The sequence below is a fragment of the Heterodontus francisci genome, chromosome 3, assembly GCF_036365525.1.
Source record: "Heterodontus francisci isolate sHetFra1 chromosome 3, sHetFra1.hap1, whole genome shotgun sequence".
Taxonomy (NCBI): Eukaryota; Metazoa; Chordata; class Chondrichthyes; order Heterodontiformes; family Heterodontidae; genus Heterodontus; species Heterodontus francisci.
Genome location: NC_090373.1, coordinates 179,292,733 through 179,312,358, shown reverse-complemented (window position 1 = coordinate 179,312,358; position 19,626 = coordinate 179,292,733). Strand labels below are relative to the sequence as shown.

The following is a 19,626-nucleotide window of genomic DNA, read 5'->3' as shown; positions in this document are numbered from 1 at the left end:
CAGCTCTATTACATATGCTCTGTGCTCTCGAAATCACAGGATGGAGTTGGCGAAGTGGCCCTTTGCCTTTCCTTGGCCACAAACCCCATCCAAGACAGGACAGTGGGGGTGGGGGGGGGGGGGGTGGGTGCGCGGTGCGGCCTGTGAAACACCTTGCACCGTTCTCTCTTTGCTGCATGCATGTGCTGACCAGCTTGTGTGTTGGTTGAGTGCCACATTGCCCACATTACATTTTCATTAATGCCAACTGAAAAAAGAGAGGTACCCAGTTGGAGAAATGCAACTGGACTGGAATAAAACAACGTCTTTGAATCTCTTCATTGGCACTGTGGAAGCAGGCATGGTCAGCTGCTTGGTGCCTTCACGGTCTTGGCTTCCACTTGCCTCCACAGCAGTTGGTGTGGTCGGATGTGGAGGACTTCCTTTGTTCTGAGTCAGAGGAGAATGAGGAGGCAGCATGATGATAAACTCAGGAACCCACTATGGGGATATAACTGAAGGATTTAGCTGCCTCACACTTGGCTGCACTAACTTAGAGCTGAGGCCTTATTTGAGGCTCAAAGTGAACATCTCCCTGAGAGGGCAGAGGTGGCTGGAGAAGAGTAGCACTTTGGTAGCATTGTGCATAATTGGCATAATGTTGTATTCCACCAAGTAACAGTCCAAAATAGCATAATAAAGATCAGATAGACACTGCTTCATAACTTTACAGCACATTGCCTGCATGGTTACTTTCTGCTGAATACTAACTCACCTTGGCGTGTTTAATTTTTCTATGGCCCTTGGCGACCTTTCCTGCACAGGACCTGTTCACTAACACTAACCTCTCAGAACAGGTGAGTGCGAATCCCATTCACTTTACCAATAAGAAATCACTACCCTTCATCCACTGTGCCAGTAATTTTCACTGAGATGATTATCGGATGATTTATGGACAGTTTGGCTGATGAACTATGTTTAACTTTCTTTTCCTTGAACGAAACAATATATGCAGAAAGAGCTCGGCTCAACCGAGGATCTGTACCTCACGATGAGGAAGGTGAAGGAGCTGTCAGTGATTGATGGACGGAGGGCTCAGAACTGCGTCATTCTGCTGTCGAAGTAAGTACAAAGATAAAAGTGTCCAGCAAACCACTTGTTGTCCTCCTTGGTGTTTAGTATGCTAGAGAATCACCCAATGTAGTAATGAGACAGAAAGGTTGATGCCCACAAGGCACTGAGCCAGTTGATCTCAATCAGGATAGCAGTTGAGGGGAGTTACTGTTGACCTCAGTGTAACACTGACTACACTTCAGAAGTACTTCATTAGTTGTAAAAGGTGCTTTATAAACACACGTTCTTTTGTTCTTTCATTACTCATTTCTTTTGTTGTTTCTGTCCATGCTTGGGCAGGGGTGTAGAGCATAAACAGTCAGGGTGTGCACATCTGATATCATTGAGAAAGAAAGAACTATTCGAGCAACTTTCCCATCCTTAGAACTTCCACGGAAAATCAATTATTTTTGAAACATAGATAAATGTTATGCAATCAAACATGGCAGCCAATTTGTGCATAGCAGGGTCCCACAAATATGATGGAACTGGCCAATTAGTCTGTTTTTGGTTACATTGGCTGAGGAATGAAAGCTAGCTGGGACTCTGCCCCTACTTTGGATTAGTATCGGATCATAGAATCGTAGAATTGTTACAGAACAGAAGGAGGCCATTCGGCCCATCGTGACCATGCCAGCCCTCTGCAAGAGCAGCTCATCTCGTCCCACTCACCCTCCTTTTCCTCGTAGCCCTGCAAATTTTTTCTCTTCATCTTTAAAGGAACAGGGATCCCACTTCCTGAAACTTTGATTTAAAAAGATCGGAGGATCACTGCGGAGGGTACGGGGAATGGAGTGCGAAAAGGCAGAGGCGGGATTCCCCCCGCCTTTTCGGTCTGTCACCAGGAGCCTCGCCTCCAGTACAAAATCCAGCCCATTGTGTCAGGGCACGTTTGGACTCGGGTTGTGATGAGGGTCTCGGGAAGATTTGCATGTCCACATTGACTGTGGGTAATTTTTGCCCTCATCTTTTGTGAAATAAACTGGCAGAGCGAATCACTTACTTGTTACAGAACTTTCACTTACATTGAAATTAGCGAATATTGAACATTGCATAGTGCCATGGGATTTTTTAGATGCAGCTGAGAAGACACATGGGACCTTGGTTTAGCATCTCATCCAAAAGACTGCACCTCCAGCAATGCAGTACTTCCTTACTACTGCACTGATGTGCCAGCCTAGATTTTGTGCTCAAGTCTTGTGAGGTTTCAATCCACAACTTTTCTAACTCGGAGGCAAGAGTGATACCAACTGAGTCTTGGCTGACCCCTGGAAGTTTATCCTTTGGTTGTTTTGGAGATTGAATAAAGTGAGGAATGTCCACAGCAGTGCAGATTCCACAAGGTCTGTCGGATGTAGTGGATTTGAAGGACTGATTGGCTTTTGCTCATTCAAATTTTCTTACGCCCGGTTAGGTTAAAGTTGTCCAATGAGGAAATCAAGTACGCAATCTTACAAATGGATGAACAAGAGGACTTGCCCAAGGATATGCTGGAACAAGTAAGAGCACAAATGCTTCTGGAACTGCGTGAATTATACAAAATGGATCAGAATGCAGCATACTTGGGTGCACACTACCATAAGGTTGAATATCACGGAAAGTGGCATTCTCCTGGTCCATGCTGAATGAACTGGTCTCAACCTGATGGCAATATGTGCTATAATTCGTCTTAGCTCCCAAAAGTTAATGGTGGGGGGGGGGGAAATTAGCTAATCTGTTCATTGCTATCAGGTGGAGAGTGTAGGGATGTCGGAGGAGGAATGGATTGGTTTCAGCTGTCATAGTCTTGCATACGTACATAAGAAATAGGAGCTGTTGGCTCCTCGAGCCTGCTGCACTATTCAATAAGACCATGGAGAATCATCGACGTCAACTCCACTTTCCCACCCCATCCCCATCTGTCGATTCCCTTAGAGTCCAAAAATCTATTGCTCTCAGCCTTGAATGTAGTAAACCACAGCCTTCTGGGGTAGAGAACTGCAAAGATTCACAACCCTCTGAGTCAATACATTTCTCATCTCAGTCCTAAATGGCTGACCCCTTATCCTAAGACTGTGCTCCCTAGTTCTAGACTCTCTATCAAGGGGAAACAGCCTCTCAGAATCTTATATGTTTTAATGAGATCACCTTTCATTCTTCTAACTGGGGCGGCACAGTGGTGCAGTGGTTAGCACCGCAGCCTCACAGCTCCAGCGGCCCAGGTTCAATTCTGGGTACTGCCTGTGTGGAGTTTGCAAGTTCTCCCTGTGTCTGCGTGGGTTTCCTCCGGGTGCTCCGGTTTCCTCCCACATGCCAAAGACTTGCAGGTTGATAGGTTAATTGGCCATTATAAATTGCCCCTAGTATAGGTAGGTGGTAGGGGAATACAGGGACAGGTGAGGATGTGGTAGAAATATGGAATTAGGGTAGGATTAGTATAAATGGGTGGTTGATGGTCGGCACAGACTCGGTGGGCCGAAGGGCCTGCTTCAGTGCTGTATCTCTAAAACTAAACTAAACTCCAGAAAGTACAAACCCATTTTACTCAATCTATCCTCATACAACAACCTTCTCATTCCAGAAATCAATCTAGTGAACTTTCATTGCACCCCTTTTAAGGCAAGTCTATCCTTCCTTAGGTGAGGAGAGAAAAACTGTACACAGTACTCCACTTTCAATACAGGGACAGCCATTACGATTGCATCTTATCTGTTTCAGTACCAGCATAAGGCCAACATGAAATAAAATCAGCTTCCAAATACAGGCAGCAGCCCCTGGTCCTGTCCAGCCCACATCATTGGGACTAGGACCAGAAGCCCCAACCCAATAGCAGGTCCTGGTTCTATCAGCTCACAACAACAAGACCAAGGCCAGGGGATTCAGCCTGAGAGCCAGTCCTGGTCCTATCAGCTCACAACAACTAGACTATATCCAGGGATCCAGATCAATAGCCAGGCATAGCCATGCCGGTGATCAGCTCTAGACATAATTCTAACAGATATTAACTCCACTTAGATCTCAGCAACTGAATGGGATTGGAGGATGACTTTCTCCCCAGCTTTCAATGCAAAGTAAAGTGCGTTGCTCTGATTTAATCCTGCTTATGATTGTCAGTATCATTAGTCCATTGGCATTCCCAAACCGAATCCCTTCCCTCCTACTACCAAGTTAACCTAACTGGTCAAACCTTATCAACTGAAAGAGTCCTCAGAACCATAACTCTTCCAATGATTTAATCTCAACATGACCAAATGGAATTATTTGCTATATTTTCACTCATGGTTGCTGTGGATATTAGTGACTAATGAACACTGAATGATGATGTGTAGCAGTAGAGTTGGTGTCATATCCTTTAAAGGTCGTTAGATGCAACAGTTCGGAAATGCTCAGCAGCTTCTTCGATACAAAAGGAACCATTATTTGATATCTGATGACAGGAAGTAAGCCGTACAGGGACAGCTGTTAGGATTGTACCTTGTCTGCTTCAGGCCAACAATCTCTGGTAAATGGAACTGGAATCAGATGGCTTACCGTATTAATTATTTTGCAATAGAATTAAGGAGGTCATTCGTTCCTTGAACTTAATTGCTGTAATGACTTCCTTCCCAGCTCCTCAAGTTCGTCCCCGAGAAGAGCGACATCGACCTACTGGAGGAGCACAAACATGAGATTGACCGCATGGCGAGGGCGGACCGCTTCCTTTACGAGATGAGCAGGTTCGTCAATACAGACTCTCAGCGCAAGGGGATAAGATTAAACATGGTGCTGTATGGTGTTGAAAGCTGTTTATCTTGAGCCAAGGACCAAGTGTCAAATAATGGAGATATGAAGATGGATGAGTTTAACTTGATGACCTTTAGGGGATCAGGGATTATTGGTAATGTTCTCTCAGGAGATTAAATGGCACACGGTATGGAGGAAGGAGCCAGGTTGATGGGCTGAATGGCCTTTTTTGTTCAAAGTTTCTTTATTGCCAGGGAAGGCCTATGTAATGATCTTTTGTCTGTACTTTTCTGTTTGTTATCTTTTTGTCTCTCTTCCACTTTCTTTAATTTCTTTGTTCTTTTTCTGACTGCACATATATGCTGTCGGAGAATGAGGTGGTGAAGAACTTCCAGGCTTTGACCTATGCTGCTCATGCACATGCTGCTGGGATGCCTCCTGGGTTTATTCACCTGCATTTGTGCAAAATACAAAAGAATGATATTGGGGTTAAAAGGTTTAAACTATGAGGACAGATTGTGCAGACAGTGCTAGTATTCACTTGAGTGTAGAAGATTAAGGATGATCTAATTGAAGATGATTAAAGGAGTTGATAGGGTAGATAGAGAGAAACTCTTTCCTCTGGTGGGGTAGTCCAGAACAAAGTAGCATAATCTTAACATTAGAGCTTGGCCGTTCAGGGGTGATGTCAGGAAGCACTTTGTCACACAAAGAGTAGTGGAAATCTGGAACTGTCTCCCCCAAAAAACTGCTGAGTCAGTTAAAAATTTCAAAATGAGGCGGCTAGACTTTTGTTAGGCAAGCGTATCAAGGGTTACAGAACCAAGGCGGGTAGATGGAATTACTATACAGATATGCCATGATCTAATGGAGTAGCAGACTCGAGGAGCTGAATGGCCTCCCCTGTTCCTATGTTCCACTTGGAAAATTGTGGCATAGGAAAGATTGGAAACTCAATGCAACGGGGAAATATAGAAAATGAATCTGTGCCCCTGTCATCCCAAGCTACAGTAGCACCAATCCACTGCCCAAACCACCCCTTGTTGCTCCCCAGTGAGCGCAGCTATCCAACAGAAAGGCTACATTAAAATTAGACAGAGTTCAGCGCTGGGAGTGCACAGCAGGTCCACCAAGATTTATACATTTACTTTTAAAATATTTAATTTTAAAATAAGAAAATAAAAAAAGAATTTCTTTTAAAAAAGAAAATTACAACAGAGACTGCACTTAAAAAAAACCTACTTCACTGGCTATAAAGTGCTTTGAGACATCCGGTGGTGAAAAACGCTATATAAATGCAAGCTGTTAATTCTTTTCTTCATAAGATAGGCAAATTTTTCAATTGGAGCAGGAAAACAGATAGGCCATTCCCTTTACTGACCGATAGAATGAAGAGATGAGAGGGGAGGAGAGAGGAAGGTCGTCAGTTAAATGTGCCAGACATTAGTACAAGGTGAAACTGTGAATGGGTTTAATAGCCTGAGAATGGATTAAAAAGAGCTGGAAACTGGTAATGCATGCTGCATGACATGCAAGATATCGTCTCAGTCATGCTACGAAAGGGCATTAGAAGAATGAAAAAGTTGTGTAAACAGGCTCCAAAATGATGGCGAGCAAGACAGAGTGGAGTGGGAGAATCTTGTAAAGACAACTAAGGTCTGAAGATGATAAAGACAATGAGAGGGCTGCAAAACAATCAGAGCAAAGGTGAAATCTCGGGAACTGTTTCCTCTGTGTGCGATATGTAACGGAATCGTAAAAGCATTGTGTCTTATGATCCTGCTAGCCTGAGCAGGATCACTCACTGTCGCTGACATTACCAACTGGAATTAAACCAGCTGATGGACATAAATGCATTCTGTTCATTAATTCCACAGAATCGACCATTACCAACAGCGCCTGCAAGCTTTATTCTTCAAGAAGAAATTTGCTGAGCGACTCGCAGAAGCAAAGCCAAAGATTGAAGGTAAGGCTGTTGTAGAGGTCAGTCTGGATAAATATTTACACATTGAAACTTTTTTTGTGGAATAACATTTAACTGGCCTGCTGGCGTGGGGTCGAGCAGCTGTGGAGCTTCACTTGCCGCTTGTTTTTCTAGAGGGTCTGGTCAGTGCACACACATTTTCAGCAAGTAGTAAATCATTGGATAAATACTCTGCACTCTGCTACTGAAGGAGGCTATGTCCTAGCTCCAAGATCCAAGTCATTTTATATACAGCAAAAAAGCAGTGGTCCCAGCACTGACCCTTGGGGAACACGACTGTGTACCAACCTCCAGTTTGAAAAGCAACCATTTACTACGACTCGCTGTTTTCTGTCTTTAAGCCTATTTTTTTAAATTGAAATTGGATAGTGGCCCTCCTATTCCATGACCCTCAATTTTGTTAACCAGCCTTTTATGTGGCACCTTATTAAATGTTTCCTTAAAATCCATATAAACAACATCCACCACATTCCCTTCATCAACCTTTTTTCTTACTTCATCAAAAAATTAAATTATATTAGTCAAGCATGATCTGCCTTTTACAAATCCATGCTGGCTATCCTTAATTAACTCGAACCTCTCTGAGTGTCAGTTGATTTTTTTCTCTGATTATTATTTCTAAAACCTTACCCACCACTGATGTTAAACTAACAAGCCCGTGGTTGCTAGGACTGTCCTTACACCGTTTCTTGAATAAGGGTTTCACATTTGCCGTTCTCCCAATCCCGTGTCTCCAGGGAAGATTGGAAGATTATTGCAAGTCCTTCCACTATCTCTATCCCCACTTCCTTTAGCAACCTGGGATGCAAGCCATCCGGACCAGGTGACTTATCTACCTTAAGCCTTTCCAGTATCCTCCCTCTTAATTTTTACCCTATCCATTGCCTCTACTTTCTGCTCTTCTACCGATATTTCATCAGATTCCGTTTCCTTAGTGAACACTGATGCAATATTAGCCTTGCTCTGCACCTCTAAGCATTTATTACCATCTTTGTCCCTAATAGGCCCCACTCCGCTCCACCTCTTACTATCCGCTTACTATTTACATGCCAGTAGAAGATTTTTGGGTTCCCTTTTATATTGACTGCCATTCTATTCTCATATTCTCTCTTTGCCAGTTTTATTTTCCTCTTCCCCTCAACTTATTTTATATGGCCTGGTTTTCGCTTGAGATATTCACCTGACATGTGTCATACACCCTCTTTTTTGTTTCATCATAATCTCTATCTCCCTCGTCATCCAAGGAGCCCTGTTTTTGGTTCCCTTACCTTTCGTCCTTATTGGAAAGTATCTAGCCAGTACCCGAAGCATCTCTTCCTTAAAGATAACCCATTGTTCCGATACTGCTCTTCCTGTCAGTCTTTGGTTCCATTTTACCCTGGCTAGATCCCTTCTCATCACGTTGAAATTAGCCTTTTTCCTATCTAGATGCTCTACCTTATTTCGTTCCTTGCTATTCTGCATTACTAGTCTGATGATCACTCCTCCAAATTTGGTATCATCAGCAAATTTTGCACTTTGAAAAGTGTCATCAGCAGAGTGAGGAGAAAGGTTAGGGAAATTCTTTACACTGAAGGTTGTTAGTACACGGATTGCTTTGCCACAGGGTTAGCCGAGGCACAAAATTATTGTACTTTGCAAGTGGATAACAAGAACGTGCGTTTATATAGCATCATTAAGTCAAACAAACACAAGCATTATCAAACATAATTTGATGCTCGGATTATATTTATAACCCTTATTAAGGCCAGATGATCAGAAGCTTCATCAAAGAAGTAGGTTTTAAGGAGCATCTTAAAGGAGGAAAGAGAGGTAGAGTGATGCAAAGTTTTAAGGAGGGAATTCCAGAGATTGGGTGAGGGCACGGTGGGGCAGGGGAGCAGGATTGTGGTAGTTTGAATTGTTTTAGCAATACATAGTTATCTCTACTTTTGAAATGACTATAATCAGCACACAAAAAAAATGTTTTTATATTTTAAAAAAACATCCTATGGAAAGACTATTCGCTCAGAGCTTAGTGACTCTATGCTTCTACCAGTATTGGCCACTCAGCTTGTGATAGCTCCTTGTCAACATCCTCAGTCCCCTCATGTGACATGACTTGCTAATCTTCTACAAATATGTGTATGCCTCTTTCATTTGGCCATGTTGTGTATCATGCCAATTCTCTCCAAGACGTGTTGTAGAACACCGCCATTGCAGTTCAAACATTGGATATATTAGGGTGGAAAAGAGATGAAAACCAGTCAATGTGCTATTGGCGATGTTGGTTAAAGTGTAATGTTGCCCAGGGCATCAGGACCTGATCAAGGTGTACAAGATTATGAGGGGCATGGACAGTGTGGATAGGGAGCAGCTGTTCCCCTTAGTTGAAGGATCAGTTACGAAGGGACACAAGTTTAAGGTGAGGGGCAGGAGGTTTAAGGGGGATTGGATGAAGAACTTTTTTACCCAGAGGGTGATGACGGTCTGGAATGCACTGCCTAGGAGGTTGGTAGAGGCGGGTTGCCTCACATCCTTTAAAAAGTACCTGGATGAGCACTTGGCACGTCATAACATTCAAGGCTACAGGTCAAGTGCTGGCAAATGGGATTAGGTAGACAGGTCAGGTGTCTTTAATGCATCGGTGTAGACTCGATGGGCCGAAGGGCCTCTTCTGCACTGTATTATTCTGTGATCAGGAGAACATTCTTCAAATTGCCCCATGGAACCCATAAAAGTTCACTACAACAGGTCCTCAGTTTATTGGCTCATCTGAAAGTCAGTCCTTCTAACAATGCAGCACTCCCTCAGTGCTGCTCTGGAGTGTCAGCCTAGATTATGTTTCCAAGTAGTAGAGGGTAGTAATGGACCCTGATGATCATCCACCTATGACATCGGACATCCTTGGGCCTCATGTGCTACACATACCACTCTCTCCTTTACCAACCTGTCCAGCCAACTAACACTTTTCAGGCACCTTTGATAGTGAGTTCGACCAAAGCATTGAGTCACTCTTACATTGTCCGTTGTTTTGCTACATTGTACACCTCTGCTGGCTCGGCTAATGTTATTTACATCGCGAACAGCTAGGATCCACCCGAAGTAGCCATGCTGTGTTTCTACCCTGTGGGAGCAATTTCCATACTGAGATTGGTCGATTTTTGTTAGATATAGCTGTTAAGAGATATGGAGCTAAGGCAGGTAAATAGAGTTGAGACACAGATCAGCTGTGATTTAATTGAATGGCAGAACAGGCTTGAGGTGCTGAATGGCCTGTTCCTGCTCCTAATGTGCATATGAAAGGTTGGCACCTCTCCCTGGCGAGACAACTGAGCTTGATAGCTACATATATGGGCAGTTTGAATTGCATTCGCAAACATACATCCTGCCAGCCAAGTGGGCCAGGTGGCAAATGACAGGTCCAGGCACTGCACCATTGAGTTGGTCACAGTGAGGAAGCTCCTTGGAAATCACAAAGAATTTTGTTTTAAAGAGGTGACTGTAATCTTTCTTTGTCCCCACCACCCCTCCTCCCCCGCCCCCCAACTTCAGTGATTCTTTTGGCATCCAAAGAGCTGTGTCGAAGCAAGAGGCTGAAGCAACTCCTGGAGGTTGTCCTTGCCTTCGGAAACTATATGAACAAAGGCCAGAGGGGGAATGCTTTCGGCTTCAGAATTTCCAGCCTCAACAAAATCGGAGATACGAAATCAAGCATCGACAGGTATGAGAGAAATGGCCTAACTGGAAATGACCTGTTCAGTTTATTTGGTACAGATGTTGAAAATAAATACACAATAGGGAATTCAGGAGATTTTTTTTTTTTACTCAGGGAGTGATTAGAATGTGAAACTCGCTACCACAAGTAAATGAAGTGAATAGCATAGTTCCATTTAATGGGAAGATCGATACACACAAGGGAAAAAGGAATAGAAGATTACACTGAACAGGGGTGGAAGGACATTTGGGAGGAGCATAAACTTCTGCATAGACCAGTTGGGCCGAATGACTGTACATTCTATGTAATATATTACCACATTTGATCTTCTTGCCTAAATGTCTTTACAGCTCTCCCTATAAAGAGACTGATGTTGTCTGTCCCCATCCATCTCTCTGGGAAGTCCATTCCAAGCATTTGCCACCTTCTGTTTGATCTGTCTAATCATCTTCCATCTTCTGAGCTTCAGCCCATGCCCTCTTCCTTTTGTTCTCGGAGTTATGGACAAAGCTTAATTTATTGATAGCCTTAAGGGTGTTGAATACCTTAATGCAAACAAACTGAGTTTCTGTAGCCTCTACTTGTAGCTCATGTATTTGAGGCCAAATATCAGCTGGGTAGGCCCTTTCCTTTTTTGAGGAGACCAAAAGCCATGGTTTCATTGGGTAAAGCCATGTAAAAGAAACAACTCACTCATGTCTTTCCTAGGGTTACCAACCCTCTAGGAATGACTTGGAGTCTCTAGGAATTACAAATTCATCTCTGGCTGAAAAATCATTAAAACAACTGTGTGTTGTTCACTTTCTTTGTATGTTTTCATTTATTAGATAGAAAAATATTGGAGATGGAAGTAAAAGGTTGTATGACTAGTTGGGGTCTTGGAAGTATGAGGTCATGTAGAAACCTCTCGGAATATATGCAACCAGAGTCGGCAGCCCAAGTCTGGCCTCACCCCTACCTATCTGCCTGTCTCCCGTCGAAAAGCTGATTTAAATTCTACCTCTGAACTTGCTTGTGATCAATAGCCAAATCCTTTTCCCTTCACATCTCAGTGTCTCTTTTTTTTTGCCTCTACTAAGTGCTTTTGAATGTTTCATTACATTAAAAATGCTGTATAAATACAAATTGTTGGAGTTACTGTGTTTGCCTCAGTATCAATTTCTGTGCCTATATCTGTAACTGGGTGAGGTGTGTGTCCATCATGGCCTGAAGGCACTCTAAGAGCCCGAATTGGCCAAGTGTCCTTTCCCTCTGTCCAGCTCACTGTAAGTGACAGATCCTTTAACATTTACCATTTCACTCTACAATTTCCTTGTTTTTACATTGTAACCTCTCTCCCCCATCTTCAAATGTTTCCTGAAAGACTATCTCTCTGGCCAACCATTTTGGCTTTTGGTTACCTCCCCTATGTTCTTCCCTACTTGGGTCATTTCAGCTGTCCTATGCATGTAAATCGTTGGCATTCTTGTGGGAAATGATAATGTCCTTGAATGCCCTTTAGTGAAGAAGTTATTAAACTTTGACCCACTGTGCTTCCCCACCCCAGGACTAATTTAGAATTCTCATGGTGCATTTGTCTCTCAATTCCAGGAACATCACACTGTTGCACTATTTGATCATGATATTTGAAAAGAGCTACCCAGAGATTCTCACCATTCAGTTAGACTTACTTCACGTACCAGATGCAGCCAAAGTCAAGTAAGTGATCCTGTAAAGCTGGGCATCTTCTGACCATTTTGTTTTGTGGTTCTCTGTTGTCTACTCCTCACACATGCTTCCAGGGGTCTTGCATTATATGAGATTGGGCAGTCTGAACCTATTAAATGTGAACCCACAGCATAAACCTGTCCATAATTTCACACTAGGTAGCAATAAAATTGGCCTTCTTGCTCAGTATGGACATAATGATGGCTGTAGGGAGAAACAAAAATATCACACTAGTGCAGCAGAGAAGTTGTTCTACTGAGACTGGAGGGAGGACAGACTGTTGGAATCAAGCAGTGGAAGCCTTTCATTTAACTTTGCCATATATGACCTGGAAGTGCTTGATATCGAAGAACGTATTGACACTGCGGGAACTTGAATTACCATGAGTACAAGAATTCATATGCACAAACATCAATAAAAAACTCATCTGTCTCTGCCTGCTGGGTGTAAAACCTTCTGGGACATTTTACTATATTGAAGACCTTCCCTCCATCATAAGGTCAGAAGTGAGAATGTTCGCTAATGATTGTACCATATTTAGTACCATTCACAACTCCTCAGATACTCAAGCAGACCATATCCATAAGCAGCAAGACCTGGACAATATTCAGGCTTGGGCTGGTAAGTGGCAAGTAACATATATATAAGATCCTGAACAGTCTTGGCAAGGTGGGCGTGGATAGGATATTTCCTCTTGTCGGGGAGCCCAGAATGAGGGGGCACAGTTTTAAAATTAGGGGTCACCCTTTTAGGACAGAGATGAGGAGAAACTTTTTCCCTCAGAGGGTTGTGCGACTATAGAGTCATAGAGTTATACAGCACAGAAACAGGCCCTTCGGCCCACCATGTCTGCACCGACCATTAAGCCTATCTATTCTAAACCCATTTTCCAGCACTTGGCCTGTAGTCTTGTATACTATGGTGTTTCAAGTGCTCATCTAAATACTTCTTAAATGTTGTGAGGATACCTGCCTCTACCACCCCTTCAGGCAGTGTGTTCCAGATTCCAACCACTCTCTGGATGAAAAGATTTTTCCTCAAATCCCCTCTAAACCTCCTGCCCCTTACCTTAAATCTATGCCCCCTGAGTATTGACACCTCTGCTAAGGGAAAAAAAATTTCTTCCTATTTACCCTATCTATGCCTCTCATAATTTTGTATACCTCAATCAGGTCGCCCCTCAGCCTTCTCTGCTCTAAGGAAAATAACCCTCGCCTATCCAGTCTTTCTTCATTGCTGAAATGCTCCAGCCCAGGCAACATCCTAGTGAATCTCCTCTGCACCCTCTCCAGTGCAATCACATCCTTTCTATAGTGTGGCGACCAGAACTGTACACAGTACTCCAGGTGTGGCCGAACTAGCGTTTTATACAGGTCCATCATAACCTCCCTGCTCTTATATTCTATGCCTCGGCTAATAAAGGCAAGTATCCCACATGCCTTCCTAACCACCTTATCTACCTGTGCTGCTACCTTCAGTGATCTATGGACAAGTACACCAAGGTCCCTCTGTACTTCCGAGGGTCCTTCCACCCAGTGCATATTCCCTTGCCTTGTTAGTCCTCTCAAAATGCATCACCTCACACTTCTCAGGATTAAATTCCATTTGTCACTGCTCTGCCCATCTTACCAGCCCATCTATATCTCCCTGTAATCTAAGGCTTTCCTCCTCACTATTTACGACACCACCAATTTTCGTGTCATCTGTGAACTTACTGATCATACCTCCTATATTCATGTCTACCTCATTTTGGAATTCTCTGCCTCAGAAGGTGGTGGAGGCAAGGTCTTTAGTTTAGTTTAGAGATACAGCACTGAAACAGGCCCTTCGGCCCACCGAGTCTGTGCCGACCATCAACCACCCATTTATACTAATCCTACACTAATCCCATATTCCGACCACATCCCCACCTGTCCCTATATATTTCCCTACCACCTACCTATACGAGGGGCAATTTGTAATGGCCAATTAACCTATCAACCTGCAAGTCTTTGGCGTGTGGGAGGAAACCGGAGCACCCGGAGGAAACCCACGCAGACACAGGGAGAACTTGCAAACTCCGCACAGGCAGTACTCAGAATCGAACCCGGGTCCCTGGAGCTGTGAGGCTGCGGTGCTAACCACTGCGCCACTGTGCCGGTCATTGAATAATTTTAAGGCAACGGTAGATAGATTCTTGTTAGGCAAGGGAATCAAAGGTTATAATGGGTAGATGGGAATGTGGAATTCGAGACACGAGCAGATCAGCCATGATCTTATTGTATGGTGGAGCAGGCCAGAGGGGCCAAATGGCCTACTTCTGCTCCTAATTCGTATATTTGTATGTTCGTAACATTTGCACCATACAAGTGCCAGCCAATGACCATCTCCAACAAGAGAGAATCTAACCATCTCCCCTTGATATTCAATGGCATTACCATCACTGAATCCCCCACTATCAACTTTCTGGGGGTTGCCATTGACCAGAAACTGAACTGGAGCAGCCACATAAATGCTGTGGCTATAACAGCAGGCCAGAGACGGGAAATTCTGCAGTGAGTAGCCCACCGTCTGAAGAAGGGTCACTGACCTGAAATGTAAACTCTGCTTCTCTCTCCACAGATGCTTCCAGACTTGCTGAGTATTTCCAGAATTTCTTGTTTTTATTATATTAACCCACCTTCTGACTCTCCAAAGCCTGTCTATCATCTGCAAGGCATAAGTCAGGAGTGTGATGAAATACTCTCCACTTGCCTGGATGAGTGCGGTTCCAACAACACTTAGGAAGCTCGACCCCATCCAGGATGAAGCAGCCTGTTTGATCGGCACCCCATCCATCATCTTAAACATTCAATCCCTCCACCATTGACGCATCTGCAAGATGCACTGCAGCAACTCACCATGTCTCCTTCGACAGCATCTTCTAAAGCTGCGACTTCTTCCACCTAGAAGAACAAGAACAGCAGATGTGTGGGAACACCACCATCTGCAGGTTCCCCTCCGAGCCACACACCATCCTGACTTGGAAATATATCGCCGTTCCTTCACTGGATCAAAATCCTGGAACTCCCTCCCTAAATGCACTGTGATTGTACCCGCACCAGAGAGACTGCAGTGCTTCAAGAAGGCAACTCACCACCACCTTCTCAAAGGCAATTAGGGGTGGGCACTAAATGCTGGCCTGGCCAGCGACGCCCACATCTCATGAACAAATTTTAAAAAAGATGTAATGCAACAGCAAATTGTTGTAAAGGCTGTAAATGATTGGGTTTTAGCTACACAACAGGTCCCTCAGTATTTGGAAAGAGAGCAAACATTAATTATTTCAGGTATAAATGCTTCAACAGTAATTTTGACTTTGGGCAATAGTGGGCATTATCGAATCAGTTGCCTGTTACATATCTCCCAATTTTCATTCCTACTGACTTCAGCAGGGATGTATGACAGCTGTCTGATCCGATAGTGTCTGTTTTTCTTATCACCCAAAGACAAAATTACTCCCATTAACCTACTTTATTCTTTTTCAGATGTTACCAGATTTGCTGTGTATTTTCAGAATTTGAGTGAGTGAGCTTTAGTGTCTTGCCTCCAACCTAAGCATAGAATTTCCCATGACCTGAGTGCTAATTGATACTAAATTGACATTCTCACTCAGGGGATCACGGGGATTGTTGGGAATGGGAATATTATGCTAGGCCAACAGGGTTGAAGAGGTGGGATGGTGTGGAGTTGAGGCTCTTTTTAACCGTTCTTTGCTCACTGAGTTCCTGAGATTAGATGTGCTGTCTAGCGTAGAGAGGAACCAAGGGTGTATTTGCTATGGCTCCATTGGTACCACTGGGCCAGACAATTATGGGCTGCTCTGGAGACTTGAGCACAATATCTGGGATGATGCTTTAGTGCAGGACTGAGGACGTGTGTACTGTTGGAGGTGCTATCTTTCAGACTGGATGTTGAACTGGGGCCTCTACCTGCCCTCTTTTAAGGTGGATGTAAAAGTTCCCATGTTACTATTTTGAAGAAGAGCAGGTGAGTTTTCCTTTGTGTCCTGGCCTATATTTACCCCTCAAACATCACCAAGGATGGAGGAAGGAGAATCTCATAAGATAGCTTGGGCTGAGGAAGTCCTTTTAGCTGTTTGACCTCATAGCTGCAGAAGACAAATTTCTTCAACATACTGTGGATAAAGTGTGAAAATGTACCAAGGCATGTTGAGGCTTGGTAGGATATTTGGAAAGGTTTGCAATGCGAAGTTGAGATTTCTGAATTTCTTTCTCCTGAGATTAATTAAGAAAAAAATGTGTTTATTTCAACACAGCCTGGCAGAACTGGACAAAGAAATAAAAAATCTTAAGAATGGACTAAAGGCTTTGGAGTCTGTAAGTATCACCAAAAATCGCTGAGTGACAGCAATGATCCTGAATTTCCGGAAGTGTTATCCCAATTCCCACCAGAGAAATGGTGTGAACTATCATTTTCAGCCATTTATGCAATTTCTCCATGGATTCCCCTGATATCCCTCTGAGCTTTCTGAGATTCAGAGAACCCCATAGAAATTCAAATGCAGTCTCTTGGTAGTAATATATAAGCACAGGAGATGAAATACTGTACAGTGAGGAAATGCCCATCATTTTCCAACATGCATGGCAGAGAGGGCATGGATTTGCCTTATCAGGTTGCTTCCATGTTATAGTTTTAAACCTTCACTGACTTTAGGTACTTTCTCCAACCCATCACCGGACTTCACTCCAGGAAGTGCAGCACGGAAATTGGAGAGAGCCGACTCAACCTGCTGTCTTGCACCTCCTAGTGTTCAGCTGAAGAACATTGGGTCATTCTCAGGTTGGAAGGCTGTGACTGGTGGTTTACTACAAGGATCAGTGCTAGGGCCCCAGCTATTCACAATCTATATCAATGATTTAGATGTGGGAACGAAATTTAATATTTCCAAGTTTGCTGATGACACAAAACTAGGTGGAAATATGAGTTGTGAGGAGGATGCAAAGAGGTTTCAGGGGGATTTAGACAGGCTAAGTGAGTGGGCAAGAACATAGCAGATGGAATATAATGTGGAAAATGTGAAGTTATCCACTTTGGTCAGAAAAACAGAAATGCAGAGTATTTCTTAAATGGTGAGAGATTGGGAAGTGTTGATATCCAAAGAGAGTTGGGTGTCCTTGTTCATGAGCCACTGAAAGGTGCAGCAAGCAATTGGAAAGGCAAATGGTATGTTGGCCTTTAGTGCAAGAGGATTTTAGTAAAGGAGTAAAGAAGTCTTTCTGCAATTGTGTAGAGACTTGGTGAGACCACACCTGGAGTATTGTGTACGGTTTTGGTCTCCTTACCTAAGGAAGGATAGACATGCCATAGAGGGAGTGCAACAAAGGTTCACCAGACTAATTCCTGGGATGGTGGGATTGTCCTATGAGGAGAGATTGAGGAGGCTAGGCCTATATGCTCTAGAGTTTAGAAGAATGAGAGGTGATCTCAGTGAAGCATACAAAATTCCTACAGGGCTCGAGAGGGTAGATGCAGAGGAAGCATCTGTGGAGAGAAAAGCAGAGTTAACGTTTCAGGTCTGTGACCTGTCATCAGAACTAGAAAATAATTAGGTTTTAAGGAAGTGAAGGTGGGGGGTGGGGGGGAGTGTTGGGTGGGGTTGGTGGGGGAAAGAGAACAAAAAGGGAGGTGTGTGATAGGGTAGAGGGCAAGAGAGGTTAAATAACAAAGATGTCATGGGACAAAGGAAAAGAGAGTATTAATGCTTGTGGTGAAAGACAAAGCATCAGTCCAGAGAGAATGTTAATAGCAGAGTAATGAACAGCTCTGTCCAAATTCACAAACATGAAAAACAGGCACATGGTTAAAAAATAAAATAATAAAAAATAAAAAAAGAGGAAAAAGGCCAAATTCTACATGTCTGCTGACATCAAACTTTTCATTTCTGCTCCCTAGATGACCCAAAGTTTCCTCCAGCTTAATGTTGCCAAAACTGAAACCATCTCCTTCACTTTTCACCAGCACTAGCAGCCATGAACCTCTGGCCTTGATTCCATCAATCTCCAAAGTTGTTACCTCAGTCTGCTCAGGAAGGATATGTGGAGCCTTAGCTGAGCTTTCTCTTTCACATCTACTCCATTACCACTGCTTTCTTCCAATTCTGCAGCATCGGCCACCTCCACCCTATCTCACTTCGAACAGAGCCACCAAAACCATATCTAGGCTATGGCTTCATCACCGCGAGGCTCAACAGATTGACTCCTTGTCTTCACTATCCGTTGGTTACAATAAATTACAAATTTAGCAGTTCTCTTCCAGTACCTCATCCTCTCCAAACTCCACTCCTTCGCTGCTCAGAAAAGGTTAATGTCAAAATTCTCATCCTTGCATTCATGGCCTCACTCCTTCCTGCCTAAGCTTTGGGTCCCCACGCACAATGTATGCTCCTCTATCAGAGGGATCCTTCTCCCCCAGCGCCATGCAATTCTACCAGTCGTGGCTGTTTGTTCAGCCACTCCTCTTTGGAGTTAATTCTCTAGTTCCCTCGACTTTGCCACCTTCTCTCTTAGCTGAAAAACCTACTCAAATCCCTGACCCTATTTCCCCACGCTAACCCTTTCTGTTTTCTTTCCCTCCATCCTGTTCTTGTCCATTACTTTACCTCCCGAATGCAATGCACTTTGAGATGCCTCCCAGCACATGAGGAGCTCTATAGAAATATATACTTGCTTCTGTAGCAAGCTTGTTTTGTGCTTTATGAATAACATTCGACTCAACATTGAAATGACCTATTACACTCGAAATGCAGCATTGAACTCTAATTCAGATGGGCCTGGATTGAATCCAGGCTGGAGTGCCCTATGAGAAATCTTGGTCAGGTCTTTTTTTCAAGGGAGAGGGTGAAGAGGACTTTATAAGGAAAAATCACAACAACTCAGACCTGCATGTTTTTCAAAATATATCAGGGAGGGAATGACAGCAGATAGAATTCATATGCAGTTAAGTTCTATTTGTTTGGCTTGTGCCTAAAACCAGCGAGCCTTTGCAACTTTTCTCCACCTAGAAGCTGCTGTAGTCAGCAGTGTGGAATGTGTCCTGTTTACATGCCTGATCCCCTATCAGTGTTTGTGAAGAGGGTTTATCAGAATGTGAGGGAGAGGAATGTGGACATGTGTATGACCTACTCCAAATACTGATGTGCTTAATGGCATGGTTTGAGGGGTGGGGAGTGGCAGTGGTAGAAATGACTTTAAGCTATGAGAACTAAGCCTTAACCCTAACCTTTACCTCAGCCCTTATACATTTCAAAGGACTCCAATTGCTGAAATCTTTGACGTAGTGCCTGAGGTCCTGCATGATGGACACTACCAGCATTAACTGTCCTCTACCCAACCTCTCCAGCACACAGTAGTCACCATACCTCATCTCATAGTCCTTAACCCCCTGTCTACCTGTGACCCTGGCA

The 19,626-nt window shown here is 43.6% G+C and overlaps 1 protein-coding gene across 6 annotated transcripts in view; it reads left to right on the top strand.

The window, feature by feature from the left end:
- The window catches only part of daam2 (dishevelled associated activator of morphogenesis 2), a 391,719-nt gene that overhangs the window by 298,300 nt on the left and 73,793 nt on the right, over positions 1-19,626 (top strand). For 5 of the 6 annotated variants that reach the window (XM_068027781.1, XM_068027780.1, XM_068027782.1 and 2 more), the window contains 7 exons: positions 995-1,101; positions 2,507-2,591; positions 4,681-4,787; positions 6,672-6,760; positions 10,313-10,481; positions 12,066-12,173; positions 16,480-16,540. In XM_068027781.1, coding sequence (XP_067883882.1) covers positions 995-1,101; positions 2,507-2,591; positions 4,681-4,787; positions 6,672-6,760; positions 10,313-10,481; positions 12,066-12,173; positions 16,480-16,540 — 726 coding nt within the window. Of the gene's footprint in view, positions 1-803; positions 837-994; positions 1,102-2,506; positions 2,592-4,680; positions 4,788-6,671; positions 6,761-10,312; positions 10,482-12,065; positions 12,174-16,479; positions 16,541-19,626 lie in introns of all 6 variants that reach the window. The other variant, XM_068027792.1, reaches the window with a different exon arrangement.